Source organism: Xenopus laevis, chromosome 3S (genome assembly GCF_017654675.1).
Source record: "Xenopus laevis strain J_2021 chromosome 3S, Xenopus_laevis_v10.1, whole genome shotgun sequence".
Classification (NCBI taxonomy): Eukaryota; Metazoa; Chordata; class Amphibia; order Anura; family Pipidae; genus Xenopus; species Xenopus laevis.
The window spans coordinates 58,076,781-58,096,408 of NC_054376.1; the positions used below are offsets into that span (position 1 = coordinate 58,076,781).

A 19,628-nucleotide genomic window follows, 5' to 3' on the forward strand; every position below is an offset into this window, starting at 1 on the left:
CAGGCCCTCACATTAATACTTGCTGCACAGATGCCTGGGTGCAGTATATGACAATAGGAATCATAAGAACCTTGATACCTAAGCAGTGCTTAGGCACACATAAGGTGATTTATTGAAACACCTTTATTTGCTTCAGTAAATCACCTTGTGTTTATCTAAGCCCTGCAAGTGTGGTATCAAGTTTCCTATAGTTTGATTTCTGATGTTACTGTCAAATGCTGTACGCATAGAGATGTCTTGTCACTTGAAAGGATTGTAAGGGATGTCACCTGCTTGGGGCAGACAGTTGCTGAGCTGTTTTAATGTTTAGAGTACAAAAACGTGTATGGTTTAATATAATGGACTGAACCTCTATTATTTGCCTCTGGTGTATTATTAGTTACTAATATTTTTAAAAAAACATTGGTGCCAGGGCTCCCCTTACAGGTTAAAAAAAATTGGTGCCCAGGAATATTTAAAAAAAAAAACATAGGCACCAGGGCCCCCCCTTACAAGTTAAAAAAAAATGTAGCCACAGAGAATATTTTTAAAAAACTTTGGCACCAGGGCCCCCCTTACAAGTTAAAAAAAATTGATGCCCCAGAGAATATTTTTAAAAAAAACATTGGCGTCTGGGCCCCCCTTACAAGTAAAAAAAATTTGGGGCCCCAGAGAATATGGGGGCCCAGTTATTTGAAAAGTGCAGCACAGCCGGGCCCCCTTCAGACCCAGTACAGGAGTACCCCATGTGTCCCCTTGATGGCGGGTCACCTCTCCAGTCCATATTGAACACTGTTGCTAGGCTTATACACTGCACCAAGTGCTCCTCCTATGCCATGCCACCAGGGCAGCCATCAGGGGGGGACAGGGGGGAGAGTTGTATGGGGCCCCGAGGGTAAGGGGGGCCCAGGCCCTGGCCACACCACACTTACTTGATTAGCCGGGCCCCCCTGCTTTCCGAGAGCTGCTGACTTCGGGAAGGCATGGATGTTTAAGGGGCCCTGACCACAAATTTTCGTATAATGTGGGGGGGGGGCCTGGCCACCAATTTTTTTTTCTCATGTTGGGTCCTAGCCACCAATATATTTTTATGAGGGGCCCTGACCACCAATATCTTTTTATTTTTTGTTAACATGTGGGAACCCTAGCCACCAATAATTTTCTTGTTTTTTTTTACTGTGTGGTGGGGAGGGCGGGGCTTGCGGTGGGCGCAGCCAAGGGGGCCCAGGAAATGTTGTCATATGGGGCCCTGTGATTTCTCATGGCGGTCCTGCATGCCACTCTGCCAATCCCTGCACTGGCTTCAACTACCTTTCAGAATAAAATTCAAATTAATGACCTTACATTCAAAGCACTTCATAACTACATACCAATAACCAGTATTGGTTTTGATGTATGTAACTCCATATGGTCTTTGTATGTAATTCATGTAATTTATTTGTATAAACACATTTACTTTAAATCACTGCGAAATATGTTGGCACTATATAAATACATGTTAATAATAATAATAACATTTGCTAAAGGAACATGTTGCTGCATTTCTTAGTAGAATAGATTCCAGTTCCTGGGAGATACTGGGTGATTTCTTAATGTTTCAAAAACTGACTACAATGCCTCAGTCTTACATAAATTGGTTGGATTTACAAGAGATGATGAATTTCATCCTCACGTTCCTTAAAGAATAATTACCTGATTACACCATGTAAATAAAAGTGTTATAATATTTTTTTGACTATTTTTCCAGGAGGCAATGTTTGTGAGAATTGTTACTACAATAGCCAAACTAATTTTGGAATGTTGAACTGTAGTTTTGCAACATGTGATATTAAGGATACCAACCCTTGCTTTCTCATCAGTGAATTGTAGAAAGTCAAAATGTGTTGCTTGCTATTAATTTATAGGAAACATAACTTTTTGTAAATTATCAGGTTCTAAACTGTTACGACATATCCCTGCATTTTATACTGATGGAGTATATCAAGTACCAGAGGAACCAGAGTATCCAAACCCACGTAGTATCAGTAATGCAGTGACAACAGGAGAATCGGGTCTTCCATCCTCTAGGAACTTAACAGTTTTGGCCATATCCTTTGGTAAGATGATATATATTGTACTAGATACAGAGGCAAGTAAGTTGACAAGACAAAGTACAAATATAAAAAAATCAAGTTACTATAACAACAATACACTAGTCTACATTTAGCAGTATTAGTAATTGTTTGAACATAGGCACAAAGTAGTTAGAGTTTATCCATCCCATGCTATACTCAGCTCCTACATCGGTAGAAATAAGTAGGCACATCTGTGGTGATCAAGCTGCCCAAAGCTATATGAATACGAAGCAATGATGGGCAGTTTTTTTAATAAGCTAATTTCTCCATTATAGGAAGATATCTAATGTTCCTTTAGTGCAAAAGAGAAGGACAGTTATGACCCTTAAGTTCCTTTTGTTTTACATCTAACCAACTGACATTGTACTATAGTAATGATGGGACCAAAGGAACCCTCTTGCTTTTGTCTTCAGGGGAGATATAAGACACCCCTTAACAAAATGGTGTTCTTTCTTAATTAAGGATGTTAAAAGGTTCCTAAACCATCCTTGTAACATTGTACAAGGATGGCAAAGTAAAATCCATATTTCTAAAATATCATTCATGTTCCTGTAGAACCCATATTGAAACATTGTGTGCATATGGGCAATTAGTAGCTTCATTACATTAAAAAAACACCATTTTGAACAGTAAAGCCATTTTGGCACACTGAAAAACTTATTTTAATGTAGGACTCTGCTAGAGGAGTATTTAACGAATACATTTTGTAAACACATTATTCCCATGTGAGAATCCCTTAAAGGGCATCATGTTGTTGACATTTGTTTTCAGGCTACCACGTGCTTTCAGAAATTGTGTTTACAGGGAAGCCTGCTTGCCCAGTTGAATTTATAAACATTCAGATTCCTGGTGGTGATAAAGTTTTTGATGCCACAAATACAAACAAAGTGGTAATACCCTTCCAAAGAAGTAAATGGTATCCAGACACAGGAAGAAGCCCCAATAATCCACGGGAACACGTAAGCACCAAGTTGTTTCATTTAGCCTACTACATAAAACTGGTTTCTTTTTTGTTCCATATATAATATTGTGTCCTATTAGAGAAAGAGAAAATAAAGTCATTACTTATGTAACCCTTTCGACATCCCTTTGTCGGTGTTACACTCCACGTGTGGCACTTACCTGATGACACAGGACAAACCTGAGCCACTCTAAGCCGGTAAACAAATCCATTAGCATCTAGGATCTTGTAAATAACTTCCTCTTTTGTTCTGGGTTTTATAGGACCTACTACAGCAGTCTTTTTCAGGTTCAGGCCCAAACTCTTGCACCACTCCAGAACACTCTGAGGACTCTCAGCAGATGACGCCATATTGTCTCACTTTCTCTTTGACCAGGTCCCAGCCGTAATTTCAGAAGTGCCTCCAAAATGTAACCCTTTCGACACCCCTTTGTCTGTGTTACACTTCACGTGTGGCGCTTACCTGATGACACAGGACAAACCTGAGCCACTCCGCGATGGTATTGGTAGAGACTGGGTACCTGGTACTTACTAGTGCAGTGCCTCCACCTAGTGGGATCCAGGAATGCACCTACGGGTGGCTCCACTAGGAATACAGTAATAACACATACACAGTGTTAGTTAAACTGAATAATGGTTTATATAAAATAACTGGCCAACTAGTACATGCAGCACTCGGTGGCAAAAGGGCCTCACTAACTAACTTGCTAGTGCCAAGCTGTCTACTTAACTAAGAAAAGGCAAAGTCCTTTAACTAACAGTCTCTTTATTCTTCAGTGCCTCTTTTGGGTGCTGTCCCTTTAACCAGGATACTCACAAATCCTCTTTGGAAACTTTAGAGCTCTCTTCAGGCGAATCCAGCTCATTCAGGCATACAATGCGTTTTCCAGCCCCTTTGGTTGCTCAGTTAGGAATCTCCTGCTGTTTGTTCCTCCAGTCTGGATTCCTTTCACACTCTCTGTCTCTTCAGGCAAAGTATGCGGCTTCCCTGTGCCAGCCCGATCCAAATGAATACTTTTGGTGCAGCCTCTCAGCTCTCTGGGCCCACCAGCAGCTCTCTTGCTTCCTTCTCTGCCCACCATGCGGCTCTCTATGCCAGGCTCTCTTCTTTTGCTAGTCTCTGTGACTTCCTTTTTCTGCCAGCCACTCACTAGCTGCTGTGTCACTTCCTGTTGCACTAAGATCACTGAATAGCTGGTTGCTAGGTAACAGCTTCCAGCACACAGACACGGATCTGGGAGTCTGCCTTTACAGGGATAAGTGCAATGATTTTGCATGGATTCCCTACACTTAATTCTAAGAACATGTCATACACATTTACTAGGTCTATTCAAACTAGGGCAGTTGAACTAATGGCTTTGTATACAAATTATATTTTTCAGTTTAGAAAATCCGCATTTTATATTTCTTTCCAGGTTAACTCTGTTACAACGTGGATTGATGGCAGTTCCATATATGGTTCTTCTCACTCTTGGTGTGATGCCTTAAGAGGCTTCTCTAGGGGAAAACTGTCATCTGGGCCTGATGAAAGTTTTCCGATATATGCAAAGAGTGATTTACTGATGTGGAAAGTGCCAAATCCTTCTACTGGTGAAACGGGCAATAATGGGCTATATGGTGAGTTTTGGGATTCATGTTTATGTGTGATTGTATATACATCCATGGGTATTTATTTGTTTTGATCAATATACAAATATAATTATCATCCTATCTTGCAATTGTATCTTTATCTTACCAAATTTTTAGTAAGCAGACATACCAATACAAATCAAGTCAATGGAACTGAAAGCAACAAATAAACACTGAAGTAAATGTTTAAAATGTAAATCCAGGAATCATTTAAGATAGCAGTCTTATATTCCATTTTCTTCAAGAAATAACAACCCCATAATTTTTAATGTACATTCCTTGATGAATATAGAAATGGAAACAAATGTCCAAAATAAAATCTTTCTCTTTATGAGTAACTGGTGGACAACATTTTCTTTTACAATATACTATAACACTCTTTGGGTGAAGGTCAAAGTATTAATAAGAATATATCATACTAATCTCTAAGAAAAGCAATCTATCCAGATGTTTTTTTTTTAATTTACTCTGAGTGTTTTGACTCTTGATGACATAGCTCAATTATAAGAAGAACAATAGCACAATGATAGCATGTTGAATAATGTGATAATTGTATGTGGCACTTTTTAATTAAAGTGCTCAAATGTTTGTACATACTATCAGGGTCCTGCTTCTTATAAGCAATAACAAATAAAGTAAAGATGTTTAAGATTTTTCAGATGTGAGACAACTCAATGCTTCATTGTACTTTTAGGAGCAAATATAAGCTATGTCTCCAAGAGTCAAACCATTCTTAGTGAAAATACTTGTGGGCAATGGAAATACAGCTTATACCTGATACTACTTTGTTTTTTTCTGCTGTCAAGCACTTGCTATGTAGAGATGTCGCGAACTGTTCGCCGGCGAACTTGTTCGCGCGAACATCGGGTGTTCGCGCTCGCCGGAAGTTCGCGAACGTCGCGCGACGTTCGCCATTTTGGGTTTGCCATTGTTGGCGCTTTTTTTTGCCCTCTCACCCCAGACCAGCAGGTACATGGCAGCCAATCAGGAAGCTCTCCCCTGGACCACTCCCCTTCCCTATAAAAACCCGAAGCCCTGCAGCGTTTTTTCACTCTGCCTGTGTGTGCTGAAGAGATAGTGTAGGGAGAGAGCTGCTGCCTGTTAGTGATTTCAGGGACAGTTGAAAGTTTGCTGGCTAGTAATCGTTTTGATACTGCTCTGTTATTGGAGGGACAGAAGTCTGCAGGGGTTTGAGGGACATTTAAGCTTAGGTAGCTTTGCTGGCTAGTAATCTACCTTCTACTGCAGTGCTCTGTATGTAGCTGCAGTGGGCAGCTGTCCTGCTTCTGATCTCATCTGCTGACTGCTGCAATAACAGTAGTCCTTGTAAGGACTGCTTTTATTTATTTTTTTGTTGTTTTACTACTACTACTACTACTACTACTATAAGAGCCCAGTGCTATTAGTCTAGCAGTGTTGGGGAGTGGGGACTGGTGTGCTAATCTGCTGCTCCTAGTAGTTCAGCAGCACCAACTTTAATTTTTTTTTTTTAATATTCATTTTTTTTTTATTTTACTTTTTTTATTTTACTACCGCTGTAGTAGTGTATAAGTTGACCTTTAGGCATTATTTGCCCTGTAGGCATTATTTGCACACTGTTTTCTTCAACCCGCCATCGAGCTGTGTGACCTTGTTCACATTCTGTCTAAATATCCATAATATTACCGTCTCCAGAAAAAACACCGGAGTCACTTTTTTCAAGCAGCCATAATATATTTTACGTAATCCGTATCCACCGCTGTAGTAGTGTATACGTTGGCCTTGTAGGCATTATTTGCACACTGTTTTCTTCAACCCGCCATCGAGCTGTGTGACCTTGTTCACATTCTGTCTAAATATCCATAATATTACCGTCTCCAGAAAAAACACCGGAGTCACTTTTTTCAAGCAGCATTCATATATTTTACGTAATCCGTATCCACCGCTGTAGTAGTGTATACGTTGGCCTTGTAGGCATTATTTGCACACTGTTTTCTTCAACCCGCCATCGAGCTGTGTGACCTTGTTCACATTCTGTCTAAATATCCATAATATTACCGTCTCCAGAAAAAACACCGGAGTCACTTTTTTCAAGCAGCATTCATATATTTTACGTAATCCGTATCCACCGCTGTAGTAGTGTATACGTTGGCCTTGTAGGCATTATTTGCACACTGTTTTCTTCAACCCGCCATCGAGCTGTGTGACCTTGTTCACATTCTGTCTAAATATCCATAATATTACCGTCTCCAGAAAAAACACCGGAGTCACTTTTTTCAAGCAGCATTCATATATTTTACGTAATCCGTATCCACCGCTGTAGTAGTGTATACGTTGGCCTTGTAGGCATTATTTGCACACTGTTTTCTTCAACCCGCCATCGAGCTGTGTGAGCTTGTTCACATTTTGTCTAAATATTGATAATATTATCGTCTCTAGAAAAACCACTTGAGTTACTTTTTTTCAAGCAGCATTCATATATTTTACGTAATCCGTATCCACCGCTGTAGTAGTGTATACGTTGACCTTGTAGGCATTATTTGCACAGTGTTTTCTTCAACCCGCCATCTAGCTGTGTGTATTATCGTTTCCAGAAAAACCAACTGAGTTTTTGTTGTTGTTGTTGTTTTTTTAAAAATAATGCCAGGCAAAGGCAGGCCGCCACGCAGAGGCCGTGCTAGGGGCCGTGCTGCTATGCAATCCTGTGGCCCTAGCAAATTGCCCAGTTTTAAAAAGCCAATGACCCTGAACTCCCAAAATGCTGAAGAGGTAGTTGACTGGCTTACACAGCACACCCCATCCTCTACCGTTTCTAACTTTACCACAACATCCTCCTCATCCTCCACTGCTATGGCCACCCCACGTAACACTTCCTCCACCACCGGTGCCCCTTCTTCACTGGGGTCAGAGGAGTTATTTTCCAATGAGTTTCTTGAACTGAGTAATGCGCAACCATTATTGCCAGAAGAAGATGAAGGAGATGAGGACCTTACACCAGATTTAATTCTGGCAGAGAACACGATAGAGATGGACATAATGAGTGATGAGGAGGAGGTCCCCGCTGCTGCTTCCTTCTGTGATGTGTCAGAAGAAATTGATGCATCTGAGGAGAATGATGATGAGGAGATTGATGTTTTGTGGGTGCCTAGTAGAAGAGAGCAAGAGGAGGGTAGTTCAGATGGAGAGACGGAGAGTCAGAGAGGCAGTAGGAGAATAAGACTTAGAAGAAGCAGGGAGGACAGCCCGCAGGGATCAGTAGGGCAACAACATGTATCGGCACCTGTGTTCAGCCGGCCAACGCACCCGCCATTGCCGCCAATACCGCCAACTCCGCCAACTTCTACTGTTACCGCCAGATCGCACACTTCCAAAAAGTCAGCAGTGTGGGATTTTTTTAATGTGTGTGCCTCTGACAAAAGCATTGTAATTTGCAATGAGTGCAGTCAGAAACTGAGCCTTGGTAAGCCCAACAGCCACATAGGTACAACTTCTATGCGAAGGCACATGAGCGGCAAGCACAAAGCACTTTGGGAGCAACACCTCAAAGGCAACAGGCAAACTAAAAGCCACACTCCTTCTGGTCCAGCATCTTACTGCTCTACCTCTGCTCTCCTTGACCCGTCTGAACCACCCTCCACTCCGCCTTCCACCTTGACCACCTGTTCCCATTCCCAGTCATCTGCCACCAGCCAAGTTTCTGTGAAGGCCATGTTTGAGCGTAAGAAGCCAATGTCTGACTGTCACCCCCTTGCCCGGCGTCTGACAGCTGGCTTGTCTGCACTCTTAGCCCGCCAGCTTTTACCATACCAGCTGGTGGACTCTGAGGCCTTCCGCAAATTTGTAGCAATTGGGACACCGCAGTGGAAGGTACCCAGCCGCAATTTTTTTTCTAAAAAGGGAATACCACACCTGTACCAACATGTGCAGAGCCAAGTTACCGCATCTCTGTCACTTAGTGTTGGGCCAAAGGTCCATATGACTACTGACGCATGGTCCTCCAAGCATGGTCAGGGCAGGTATGTCACCTACACTGCCCACTGGGTGAACTTGGTAATGGCTGGGAAGCAGGGAATGGGTAGCTCAACAACAACAGTGGAGTTGGTGTCACCGCCACGGATTGCACGCGGTTCTGCCACCACCTCTACTCCTCCATCGCTCTCTACCTCGTCTTCTTCTTCTTCTTACTCTGCTGCTGGGTCCTCCTTCTCCTCCTCCACACCTGTGCACCCCCAGCTCCCCCTAGGCTATTCGACGTGCCAGGTACGCCGTTGTCACGCTGTCTTGGGGATGACGTGCCTGGAAAGCAAAAACCATACCGGATCTGTACTCCTGTCATCTCTGCAGTCACAGGCCGATCGGTGGCTGACCCCACACCAACTGCAGATCGGAAAAGTGGTGTGTGACAATGGAAGCAATCTGTTGGCAGCGTTGAGACTAGGCAATTTAACACATGTGCCCTGCATGGCACATGTGTTAAATTTAATAGTCCAACGTTTTGTCTCCAAGTACCCAGGATTCCAGGACGTTCTCACCCAGTCCAGAAAGGTGTCGGCCCATTTCAGGCGTTCCTACACAGCCATGGCACGCCTTGCTGACATTCAGCAGCGCTACAACATGCCAGTCAGGCATTTGATTTCTGACAGCCAGACTCGCTGGAATTCAACGCTCCTTATGTTGGAACGTCTGCTGCAACAACAAAGGGCCGTCAACGAGTACCTTTTTGAACTGGGTGGTAGGACTGGATCTGCACAGCTGGGGATTTTTTTCCCCCGTTACTGGGTGCTTATGCGCGATGCCTGCAGGCTCATGCGACCTTTTGAAGAGGTGACAAATATGGTCAGTCGCACCGAAGGCACCATCAGCGACCTAATACCCTTCGCTTTATTCCTGGAGCGTGCCGTGCGACGAGTGACAGATGAGGCTGTTAGACCAGCGTGACGAGGAGCTGGAAGCGCACGATTTCTGGTCGGAATCACCAGAACGAACCCAGGCACCTGCTGCAACGCAGGGAGAGGTGCCAGAAGTGGAGTCAGAGGAGGAAGGTGGCTTTGTGGAGGAGGAGGAGGAGGACCAACAGGAGCAGGCTTCCCAGGGGGCTAGTGGTGACCTTTTGGGGACCCCTGGTCTTGTACGTGGCTGGGGGGAGGAGACCGTGGATGATGCAGTCCTTGATAATGAGGAAGCGGAGATGGATAGCTCTGCATCCAACCTTGTGAGAATGGGGTCTTTCATGCTGTCATGCCTGTTGAAGGACCCCCGTATCAAGAGGCTTAAGGAGAAGGACCTGTACTGGGTCGCAACGCTACTAGACCCTCGGTACAAGCATAAAGTGTCAGAAATGTTACCAACATACCACAAGTCCGAAAAGATGCGGCATTTACAAACCAGCCTGCAAAACATGTTGTACAATGCTTTTAAGGGTGATGTCACTTCAGGAACTCATCAACATTCCAGGGGCAGAGGTGCCAGTAATCCTGCCACGAGCACACCTGCAAGGACAAAGCCCTTTGGCCAGTCTGTAACGTCAGACATGCAAATGTTTTTCTGTCCAAGGCAGCGCCACAACCCTTCTGGATCCACCCTCAAAGAACGCCTCGACCGGCAGGTAGCGGACTACCTGGCATTAACTGCAGATATCGACACTCTGAGGAGCGATGAACCCCTGGACTACTGGGTGCGCAGGCTTGATCTGTGGCCAGAGCTGTCACAATTTGCCATGAACCTCTTGTCTTGCCCAGCCTCAAGTGTGCTCTCAGAAAGGACCTTCAGTGCAGCAGGAGGGATTGTAACTGAGAAGAGAACTCGCCTAGGTCACAAAAGTGTCGATTACCTGACCTTTATTAAAATGAATGAGGGGTGGATCTCGGAGGGTTACTGCACGCCGGAAGACTTGTTCTGACTTCTATGCAGCTGTCCTTCTCTTCAAGCCTCATGACTCCACACACAGCTGTCCTTTAGCGTCCTCCTCCTCCCTCCGCCACCGTTACAAACTAGGGTGCAAACCCTACTGGTTTAATTTTTTCTGGCCTCTGTGCTTCAGTGGCTGCAACCAAAAAAACTGGGCAAACAATGTCTACAAGGTCAACGTATGGCAAAAAATGACTATTTTCAGCATTTATATGGCATATTTTTTCTGGCAACTGTGCTTCAGTGGCTGCAACCAAAAAAATGCATATTTTCTGCATTTATATGGCATAATTTTTCTGGCCTCTGTGCTTCAGTGGCTGCGTCCAAAAAAATGCATATTTTCTGCATTTATATGGCATAATTTTTCTGGCCTCTGTGCTTCAGTGGCTGCAACCAAAAAAATGCATATTTTCTGCATTTATATGGCATAATTTTTCTGGCCTCTGTGCTTCAGTGGCTGCAACCAAAAAAATTATATTTTCAGCATTTATATGGCATAATTTTTCTGTCAACTGTGCTTCAGTGGCTGCAACCAAAAAAATTTATATTTTCAGCATTTATATGGCATAATTTTTCTGGCCTCTGTGCTTCAGTGGCTGCAACCAAAAAAAATTTATATTTTCAGCATTTATATGGCATAATTTTTCTGGCAACTGTGCTTCAGTGGCTGCGACCAAAAAAATGACTATTTTCAGCATTTATATGGCATATTTTTTCTGGCCTCTGTGCTTCAGTGGCTGCGGCCAAAAAAACTGGGCAAACAATGCCTACAAGGTCAACGACGTTGACCTTGTAGGCATTGTTTGCCCAGTTTTTTTTGGCCGCAGCCACTGAAGCACAGAGGCCAGAAAAAATATGCCATATAAATGCTGAAAATAGTCATTTTTTGCCATACGTTGACTCAACGTATATGGCAAAAAATGACTATTTTCAGCATTTATATGGCATATTTTTTCTGGCAACTGTGCTTCAGTGGCTGCGACCAAAAAAATGCATATTTTCTTGCATTTATATGGCATAATTTTTCTGGCCTCTGTGCTTCAGTGGCTGCAACCAAAAAAATTTATATTTCAGCATTTATATGGCATAATTTTTCTGTCAACTGTGCTTCAGTGGCTGCGACCAAAAAAATGCATATTTTCTGCATTTATATGGCATAATTTTTCTGGCCTCTGTGCTTCAGTGGCTGCAACCAAAAAAATTTATATTTTCAGCATTTATATGGCATAATTTTTTCTGGCAACTGTGCTTCAGTGGCTGCGTCCAAAAAAACTGGGCAAACAATGTCTACAAGGTCAACGTATGGCGAAAAATGACTATTTTCAGCATTTATATGGCATATTTTTTCTGGCAACTGTGCTTCAGTGGCTGCGTCCAAAAAAACTGGGCAAACAATGCCTACAAGGTCAACGTATGGCAGTTGTTTAAAGAGAACAGTAGATTACTAGCCAGCAAAGCTACCTAAGCTAAAATGTCCCTCAAATCCCTGCAGACTTCTGTCCCTCCAATACAGAGCAGTATCAAGCAGATTACTAGCCAGCAAGCTTACTATCATCTGTCCCTGAAATCACTAACAGCTCTCCCCCTACACTATCTCTTCCAAGCACACACAGGCAGATTTTTCAGATACATTTTTGCCCTTGATCCCCCTCTGGCATGCCACTGTCCAGGTCGTTGCACCCTTTAAACAACTTTAAAATCATTTTTCTGGCCAGAAATGTCTTTTCTAGATGTTAAAGTTCGCCTTCCCATTGAAGTCTATGGGGTTCGCGAACCGTTCGCGAACCGCTCGCATTTTTGCGCAAGTTCGCGAATATGTTCGCGAACTTTTTTTCCGACGTTCGCTACATCCCTATTGCTATGTCACTTGAGAATATTTGTTGAGCATGGTTATGCAATCCATATACATTTTCAGAATCCTTTATTGTCATCTGTAAAATTAGCTTTCTTTTTTTTAGCCTTTGGCAATGATATGGCCAACGAAAGTCCATTTCTTCAAGCTCTTGGAATACTTTGGTTCAGATACCACAATTACAAGGCACAAGAGTTTGCTCAAAAAAATCCAGGGTGGTCAGATGAAGTATTGTTTCAGCATGCCAGGAAATGGGTGATCGCAGTTTACCAGGTAACAGACTGATATTTTGCGAAAAGAAAGTGCTAGAATGCAGGCAATAATTGTAGCAAGTAAAGTGGCCAAATTATTACCTGCTATGTCAAAATATTGTTTACCACACTTGGAACTAAATAATCATATTCTTAGTATTACAGATGGTGTATTGTCTGAGGAAATAACTCTTTTTTGTCACTGTTGGTATAAAAGTTTTCTCTACTAACACATTAGGTCAGGTTAAACATGTATACATGTGTAGGGATGTGAAAATCTTAGACACCCTTACACTTTATTGACAGGCACATCTCTAGCTATTTGGAGACCTAAATGGGTCCTAAAACACAGTTGGGAGGGGTACTGTGTTCCTGTGCTTATGTAATCCCTGCAATTCACACAGTGACCTGAGTGGTGCTGTGCCAGAGTATAAAAGGGTTAGGAGCCATGCGGTCTGGAGTCCATTTGCTGCTAAATCCTCCCTCTGTCTGCAGCAGAGGTTGGGAGCGGTGGAACTCATCTTAGTACTTAGTAAGTGTTAGTTATACTCTGTTATAGATCACTCTAGGAGTGACAGAAAGGTTAAATAGTTGAGCAGCTCAAGGCTCCACCGAGGAGATTAGTGGGATTAAGATCCCCGGGTATTACTAACCCAGAGAGGGACTTAAGTGTTGAGATTAGGGATAATAGGTTCCCCCCCCTAAGAGCACCAAGAGTTTCTATCGACTAATTGATCCATACCTGCTGTTAATTTACTCTTTGCTGTGAGTATATGTCTCCTTTGTGCTGCTGTGTTAATCTAGGTTATATATTCCATTGTGAATGTTGCTATACTGTTCAATAAATCTAGTTCCTTGTTTAAGCAAAACAAAACCACTGGCGCCCATCATTGTGTTACTGCACCAAGTTACAGTTGCACTACACCCTACCTCCACCTCGTGCGAGGGCTTGCCCCTGGGAAAGAGAGCTCATAGGTGGTAAGAGCCCATCAAGGAAAGTAGCTAAACCGCTAAAAGATAAAAGCAGTTTACTATAGTGCTACATTTTGGCGCCCAACGTGGGGCTCTGAAGGGGTTAACTGTAATTCCGCACCGCAGCCTAGTGTGACAGGCGCTGCGAGTGCGGACCCAAGAGGCAAAAGGAGGATTTTGTGGTTTTTACCTTCGCTGATAAGTTGTTGGAACTGGGCCTACTCTTCCAAGAGGGAACATTGTAGGTCATCATGCCGCTACTTCGTCCCCAAGAGGTGTACGCGTGGGCGGAAGCAGAGCAAGTTAACCCCCGCTGTGCCTTTGCAGTGGATCGAGTTCCCACCGGCTGCAGCGTAAAGCTCATGCATCCTACCCTCATTTACCATGTGAGGTTAAAGGGCATCCGACTCGTGATGGAAATGGAGTCGAGAGTCCTGGGGTACCGGGCGAGACTGTACTGTGGCCCCCGGGAGCTAGGGGACGATGAAGGACCGTATACTGTTTACCCGGTGGGAACTTATCCCCTTGGCTGCCCTGTTGTATATGCTGGGTCTGCAACCTCCCTGCCACTTGCGCTGGAGGTAAAGACGGAACCTCTCGATTCCGCCACAGTGGTTAGTGGACTGGATTCCCCGGGAAAAGTAGAGGCCCTTAGCTCAAGTGCAGGGACGATGCTGCCTACTCTTGTCATTGCTGGGACAAAATACCCGAAGCTGAAGGTTTTTTCGGGAACTCTCCCTGTCCCTGAAGGAGAGCAGGGTTTTGAAGAGTGGCAGGAGGCTGCAGTGCAGATGATAGAAGAATGTCCATGCCCTGAGGGGGATAAACGGATCCGGTTAACCGAAAATCTGCGCCCTCCTGCCAGTCAGGTGGTTAAGTTATTTTGCAAGGCTCACTTAAAAGCTTCTGTTAGAGATTGTCTGAAAGCACTCGAGGAAGTATATGGGGCTTGTGACAATCCGCATAATTTGCTCCATATGTTCAGAAGCTTGTATCAAGAGGAGGGAGAGCTTGTGTCCACCTTTGTGCGTAGGTTACAAAGCAAGCTATGGACATTAGTTCACAAGGAAGTTATCCCTGTTGCTGAGGTTGATGAGATGCGACGCACCCAACTTCTACAGGGACTGCAGGCAAGCCATCCCATAGCCATGGAGCTGCGTATTATGTATCGGCAGGGTACCCCGCCCGAAATGGGTGCCATCATGGGTGTAGTAAAAGAAAGGGAAGCTGAACTTGAGAGAGTGTCCGCTCACAGTAAGAAGGTGACAACTGGGAGTCTTCCCTCTGCTCAGAAGGATCTAAAGGGGGCCCTTAGGAAGACCCCAGATTCGTCCCTCCGGCCTAGGATGGCTTCACTAGCCAAGACTTTTAGTGCTACTGCCCAGCTAGACTGCTTTCGATGTGGACATCAGGGCCATAGAGTGTACCAGTGTTACCCGTCAGTTGGCTCGGGTGAATTCCACAGTAAAGGGGGTCAGTTACCTTCGAAGCGAAAGGGCACGCAGAAGGGTTGGAAACCTTTGAACCTCCCTGGGGTGGGACGACGGTGTACTTTCAGCCTGCTTGTGAATGGTGTCCCGACCACCGCACTATTTGATACGGGTTCCCAATTGACCATTATACATCGTCCGTTTTACCTTCAACACCTCAGTCACCTTCCCTTGCAAACAGTGGGTCCTGTACCGGTGTTTGGTGTGGGGACGGGCCCTACATACATGGATGGCTGTGTGGAAGTACAACTGCACATCCCCGGACTTGTAGGAGACAACGATCCCCCCATCACTGTGGTTGCTTATGTGAGTCCCCCACCAGGAGGTAAGGAAGCGGCTCCAGTCATTGTTGGCTCCAATGTGAAAGCTGTTGAGGAGGCGTTTCTACGATTCCTTCAACCCCGGGAGGGAACCCCATTAACCGTGTTGCCCGTATCTCCAGAGTTGCAAGCAATTTGCCAAACTTTCGCTCCCGAGTCACCTGGGGGTTGTATAGGAAACCCTTGGTATCCGGTGGAAATTCCACCAGGGGGAGTACGGAACCTACGAGTGTATGTGGAAATTGTGTCTACTACCCCTGGCAGTTACTTTTTGTTGGAGACTGACCCGCACGAAGCTGTCCGAAATGGTTGGGAGATAGTTCCTGAGAGGAAAGATTACCGGCGTAAATGTCCTCGTACCGATGTGGTCACAGTTAAAAACATTACCTCTTATACTGTTACCATCCCTGCCTGGTATACGGTTGGACATTGCTACCCGGTGGAGAGTGTTAATCCCTGCTCAGTTCCTGAGGGGAAAGAGGACATTAAACTTAATTTCAAGTTGGAGGAGGCTGATGATCCGATGGAACACCGTCATATGCTTGAGCAGAAGTTATTGCTGTACCGGGATGTTTTCTCCGTAGATGAGATGGATGTGGGTTGCGCTAAACGTGCTGAACATAGTATCAGATTGAGTGATGATACCCCTTTCCGAGAGAGGTCCAGGCGCATCCCTCCTCGTGATCTGGAAGATGTTCGGAAGTATTTGGACAAGATGAAGGATCAACGAATAATCGTTGAATCACGCAGTCCATATGCCTCACCAATTGTGATCGTACGAAAGAAAAATGGTAGTGTTCGCCTATGTGTGGATTACCGAACATTAAATAGACGCACTGTCCCAGATCAGTATACGCTACCCCGTATTGATGAAGCACTGGATGCATTACATGGTAGTGCATGGTTCTCTGTGATGGACTTACGCTCGGGGTATTATCAAATTCCCATGAGTAGGGATGACCAAGAGAAGACTGCTTTTATCTGTCCTTTGGGGTTCTATGAGTTCACCCGCATGCCTCAAGGTATAAGTGGGGCCCCTGCCACCTTTCAGCGTCTCATGGAGAAGGTGTTGGGTGATCTGACTCCCAGGCATTGCATAGTCTACTTGGATGATATAATTGTGTTTGGCTCTACTTTGGAAGAACACGATACCAGGTTGTTTAATGTTTTGGATCGCTTGCGGCAGGAGGGTTTGAAGCTTTCTGTTGATAAATGCAAGTTCGCTCGTAAGGCGGTGAAGTTTGTGGGACATATTGTGTCTGCAGAAGGCATTGCTACTGACCCCGAGAAAGTGGCAGCTGTCCGAGATTGGCCGAGGCCAACCAATTTGACTGAACTTAGATCCTTCTTGGGATTCTGTGGATATTATCGGAGATTTGTAGAGGGATATTCCAGACTTGCTCATCCCTTGAATGGCTTGCTGGCAGGGAGTGCTTCCAAGCAGACCCATTCTGTCCAGCCCCCCCTTAAAGATCGGTGGTCCACCGATTGTGAGGAAGCTTTCTTAACTCTAAAGAAAAGACTCACGGAGGCTCCTGTCCTAGCTTATGCTGATCCTCAGAAACCGTATGTTTTGCATGTTGATGCCAGTTATGAAGGACTGGGCGGCATTCTTCATCAAGAATACCCGGAGGGTCTGAAGCCTGTTGCCTATGTTAGCCGAAGTCTTAATCCAGCCGAAAAGAATTACCCAGTGCACAAATTGGAGTTTTTGGCGTTGAAATGGGTAATTACCGACAAACTGCATGATTATCTCTATGGGGTTAAGTTTGAGGTAAGGACAGACAATAACCCATTGACTTATATCTTAACCACTGCTAAGTTGGATGCTGCTGGACATCGGTGGTTGGCCGCTTTATCCAATTATCAGTTCTCTCTGAAGTACAAGCCTGGTCCTAAAAATGTAGGTGCTGATGCCTTATCCAGACGTCCTGGTCTACCTCCTTGTCTGGAAGAGGATGAATGGGAGGAATTACCTAGTTTGTCAGTAGCTGCTCACTGTGCTACTGCAGCTATGAAGAATGGTCAAGTGGCTTTTTCTGAATTGCGGTTGGTGGATTCCTTGGGAGGAAAAGAAGATTGCATTCCTTCTATGTACGCATATCCTACGACGTTAGGAGTATCCCAGAGTCTTCAACTAAGTAATGGTGATATGATTCGGGGACAAAAGAGAGACCCAGTGGTTCGGTATGTCCGAGAGGCTGTCGCCAGAAAGGATCCCGAGCTTATGAGAAAGACTATACCTAAAGATAGTCGGATATTCTTGAAAGAATGGGACAAGCTGAAGTTTATTGATGGGAGTCTCTATCGGATTCAGTTGTTTCATGATCACCCGGAGAGGAGGCAGTTGGTGTTACCTCAAGTTTATCGGCGAATGGTATTGAGGAGCTTACATGATCAACATGGTCATCTAGGGGTGGAAAAGACTTTTGGACTGATTCGTGATCGGTTCTTCTGGCCCCGAATGAGAGAGATGGTGGTCGAGTACTGCAGGCGTTGTGTCCCTTGTTTGCAAAGAAAGTCTTTACCCACTCGGGCTGCTCCTATGGAACACTTAAAGAGCACTGGGCCGTTGGATTTAGTCTGTATGGATTTCCTGTGTATTGACAAAGACTCTAGTGGGATTGGAACATATTAGTTGTGACTGATCATTATACTAGATATGCCCAAGCCTATCCCACAAAAGATCAGAAGGCCGCTACTGTGGCTAAGGTGTTATGGGAGAAGTTCTTTGTCCATTATGGTTTACCCAATCGACTTCACTCTGATCAGGGAAGAGATTTTGAGAGTCGGTTGATAAAGGAACTACTAGATCTGTTAAATGTGGCTAAGAGTCGCACGACTCCTTATCATCCTGAAGGAGATGCTCTTCCTGAGAGGTTCAATCGAACCCTGTTGGACATGTTGGGTACTCTTTCGGTCACAGAAAAACCCTCTTGGAGTCGTCATGTAAGTGCCCTGGTTCATGCCTATAATTGTACCCGGCATGAGTCCACTGGGTTTTCGCCCTATTTCCTTATGTTCGGAAGGGAAGCACGACTGCCCATAGATGTACAGCTGGGGGTTTCTACTGATGGAATTGGATGTAAGGAGCACTATCAATATGTGAATCGCCTTCGGAATAGCTTGAAGGAAGCTTATTGCCTGGCTGAGGAAAATGCTGCAAAGGTCAATGCTGGGAATAAACGTCGGTTTGATGCTAAAGTACGGTACCGTGAATTGAAGCCTGGAGATAAAGTGCTTTTACGTAACTTAGGTCCCAGTGCAAAGCATAAGCTGGCAGATCGATGGAGGAAGGAGTTATTTGAGGTAGTAGCCAAGCTACCCAGTGTTCCGGTGTATCGGATTCAGGGTACGGATGGAAGAGTCAAAGCTTGGCACCGAAACCATTTGCTGCCTGTTCCTCAGGTTCCTCAGATGAATACTAATTCCGAAGTGGTGGAGGACGATGGTTTGGTTCCAAATGATGGTGTAAGAGAAGAAGAAGTTCCATCTACTACTGAAAGTGGAGAAATGCTTGCACTTGGTGAAGGAAGTGATGATATACTTCACGGAGGTGAGTTAGATATTGATGCCCCTCCCTTCCAGCCGCATTCTCCAGGATATCCAGCCCCTGACCCAGTGGGGTGCAGGGGGTCTAACCCTGAACCATTGAGAAGAGGTGATCGGGTTAGGAGGCCTCCTTCCCTATTTACTTATGACACTGTGGGTAGGCCCACTTATGGGGTACCTGGATATTTTGGTCCTTCCTCAGCTGTGATGAGTCTGATTGATGCTCATGCCAGATTGGTACATATGATGCCTGTATGTTGTTAGAGATGGAACTATAAAAGGATTTTTCTTCAATTTACTCCAGTTGGAGTTAGACCTATGGACTGTCTTAGTAATACCTGCCCATTGGGTAGGTTCATTCCATTTTTTTTTTTTCTTCCTCCTAAGTGCATTTGAAAGAGGACTGTGGGTTCGACTATTTGATGGACTAGAATACTGATTGTGTTTGAACTGCAGTATTTCTAACTTGTTTTTTTTTGAAAAGGTCTTGCATGATGTGCCTTAACTGCTATATTGATTCTTTGAAGGTGCCTTGCCGGGACGGAAGGAATTCACCAGGGGGAGAATGTAGGGATGTGAAAATCTTAGACACCCTTACACTTTATTGACAGGCACATCTCTA

At 44.6% G+C, this 19,628-nt stretch overlaps 1 protein-coding gene across 1 annotated transcript in view; it reads left to right on the forward strand.

Moving 5' to 3' along the window:
• The window catches only part of duox2.S (dual oxidase 2 S homeolog), a 62,422-nt gene that overhangs the window by 11,914 nt on the left and 30,880 nt on the right, over positions 1–19,628 (forward strand). Inside the window, exons 4-7 of the mRNA XM_041588334.1 lie at positions 1,911–2,075; positions 2,865–3,052; positions 4,470–4,671; positions 12,528–12,694. Of these exons, the coding sequence (XP_041444268.1) occupies positions 1,911–2,075; positions 2,865–3,052; positions 4,470–4,671; positions 12,528–12,694 (722 nt within the window). The remainder of the gene's footprint in view (positions 1–1,910; positions 2,076–2,864; positions 3,053–4,469; positions 4,672–12,527; positions 12,695–19,628) is intronic.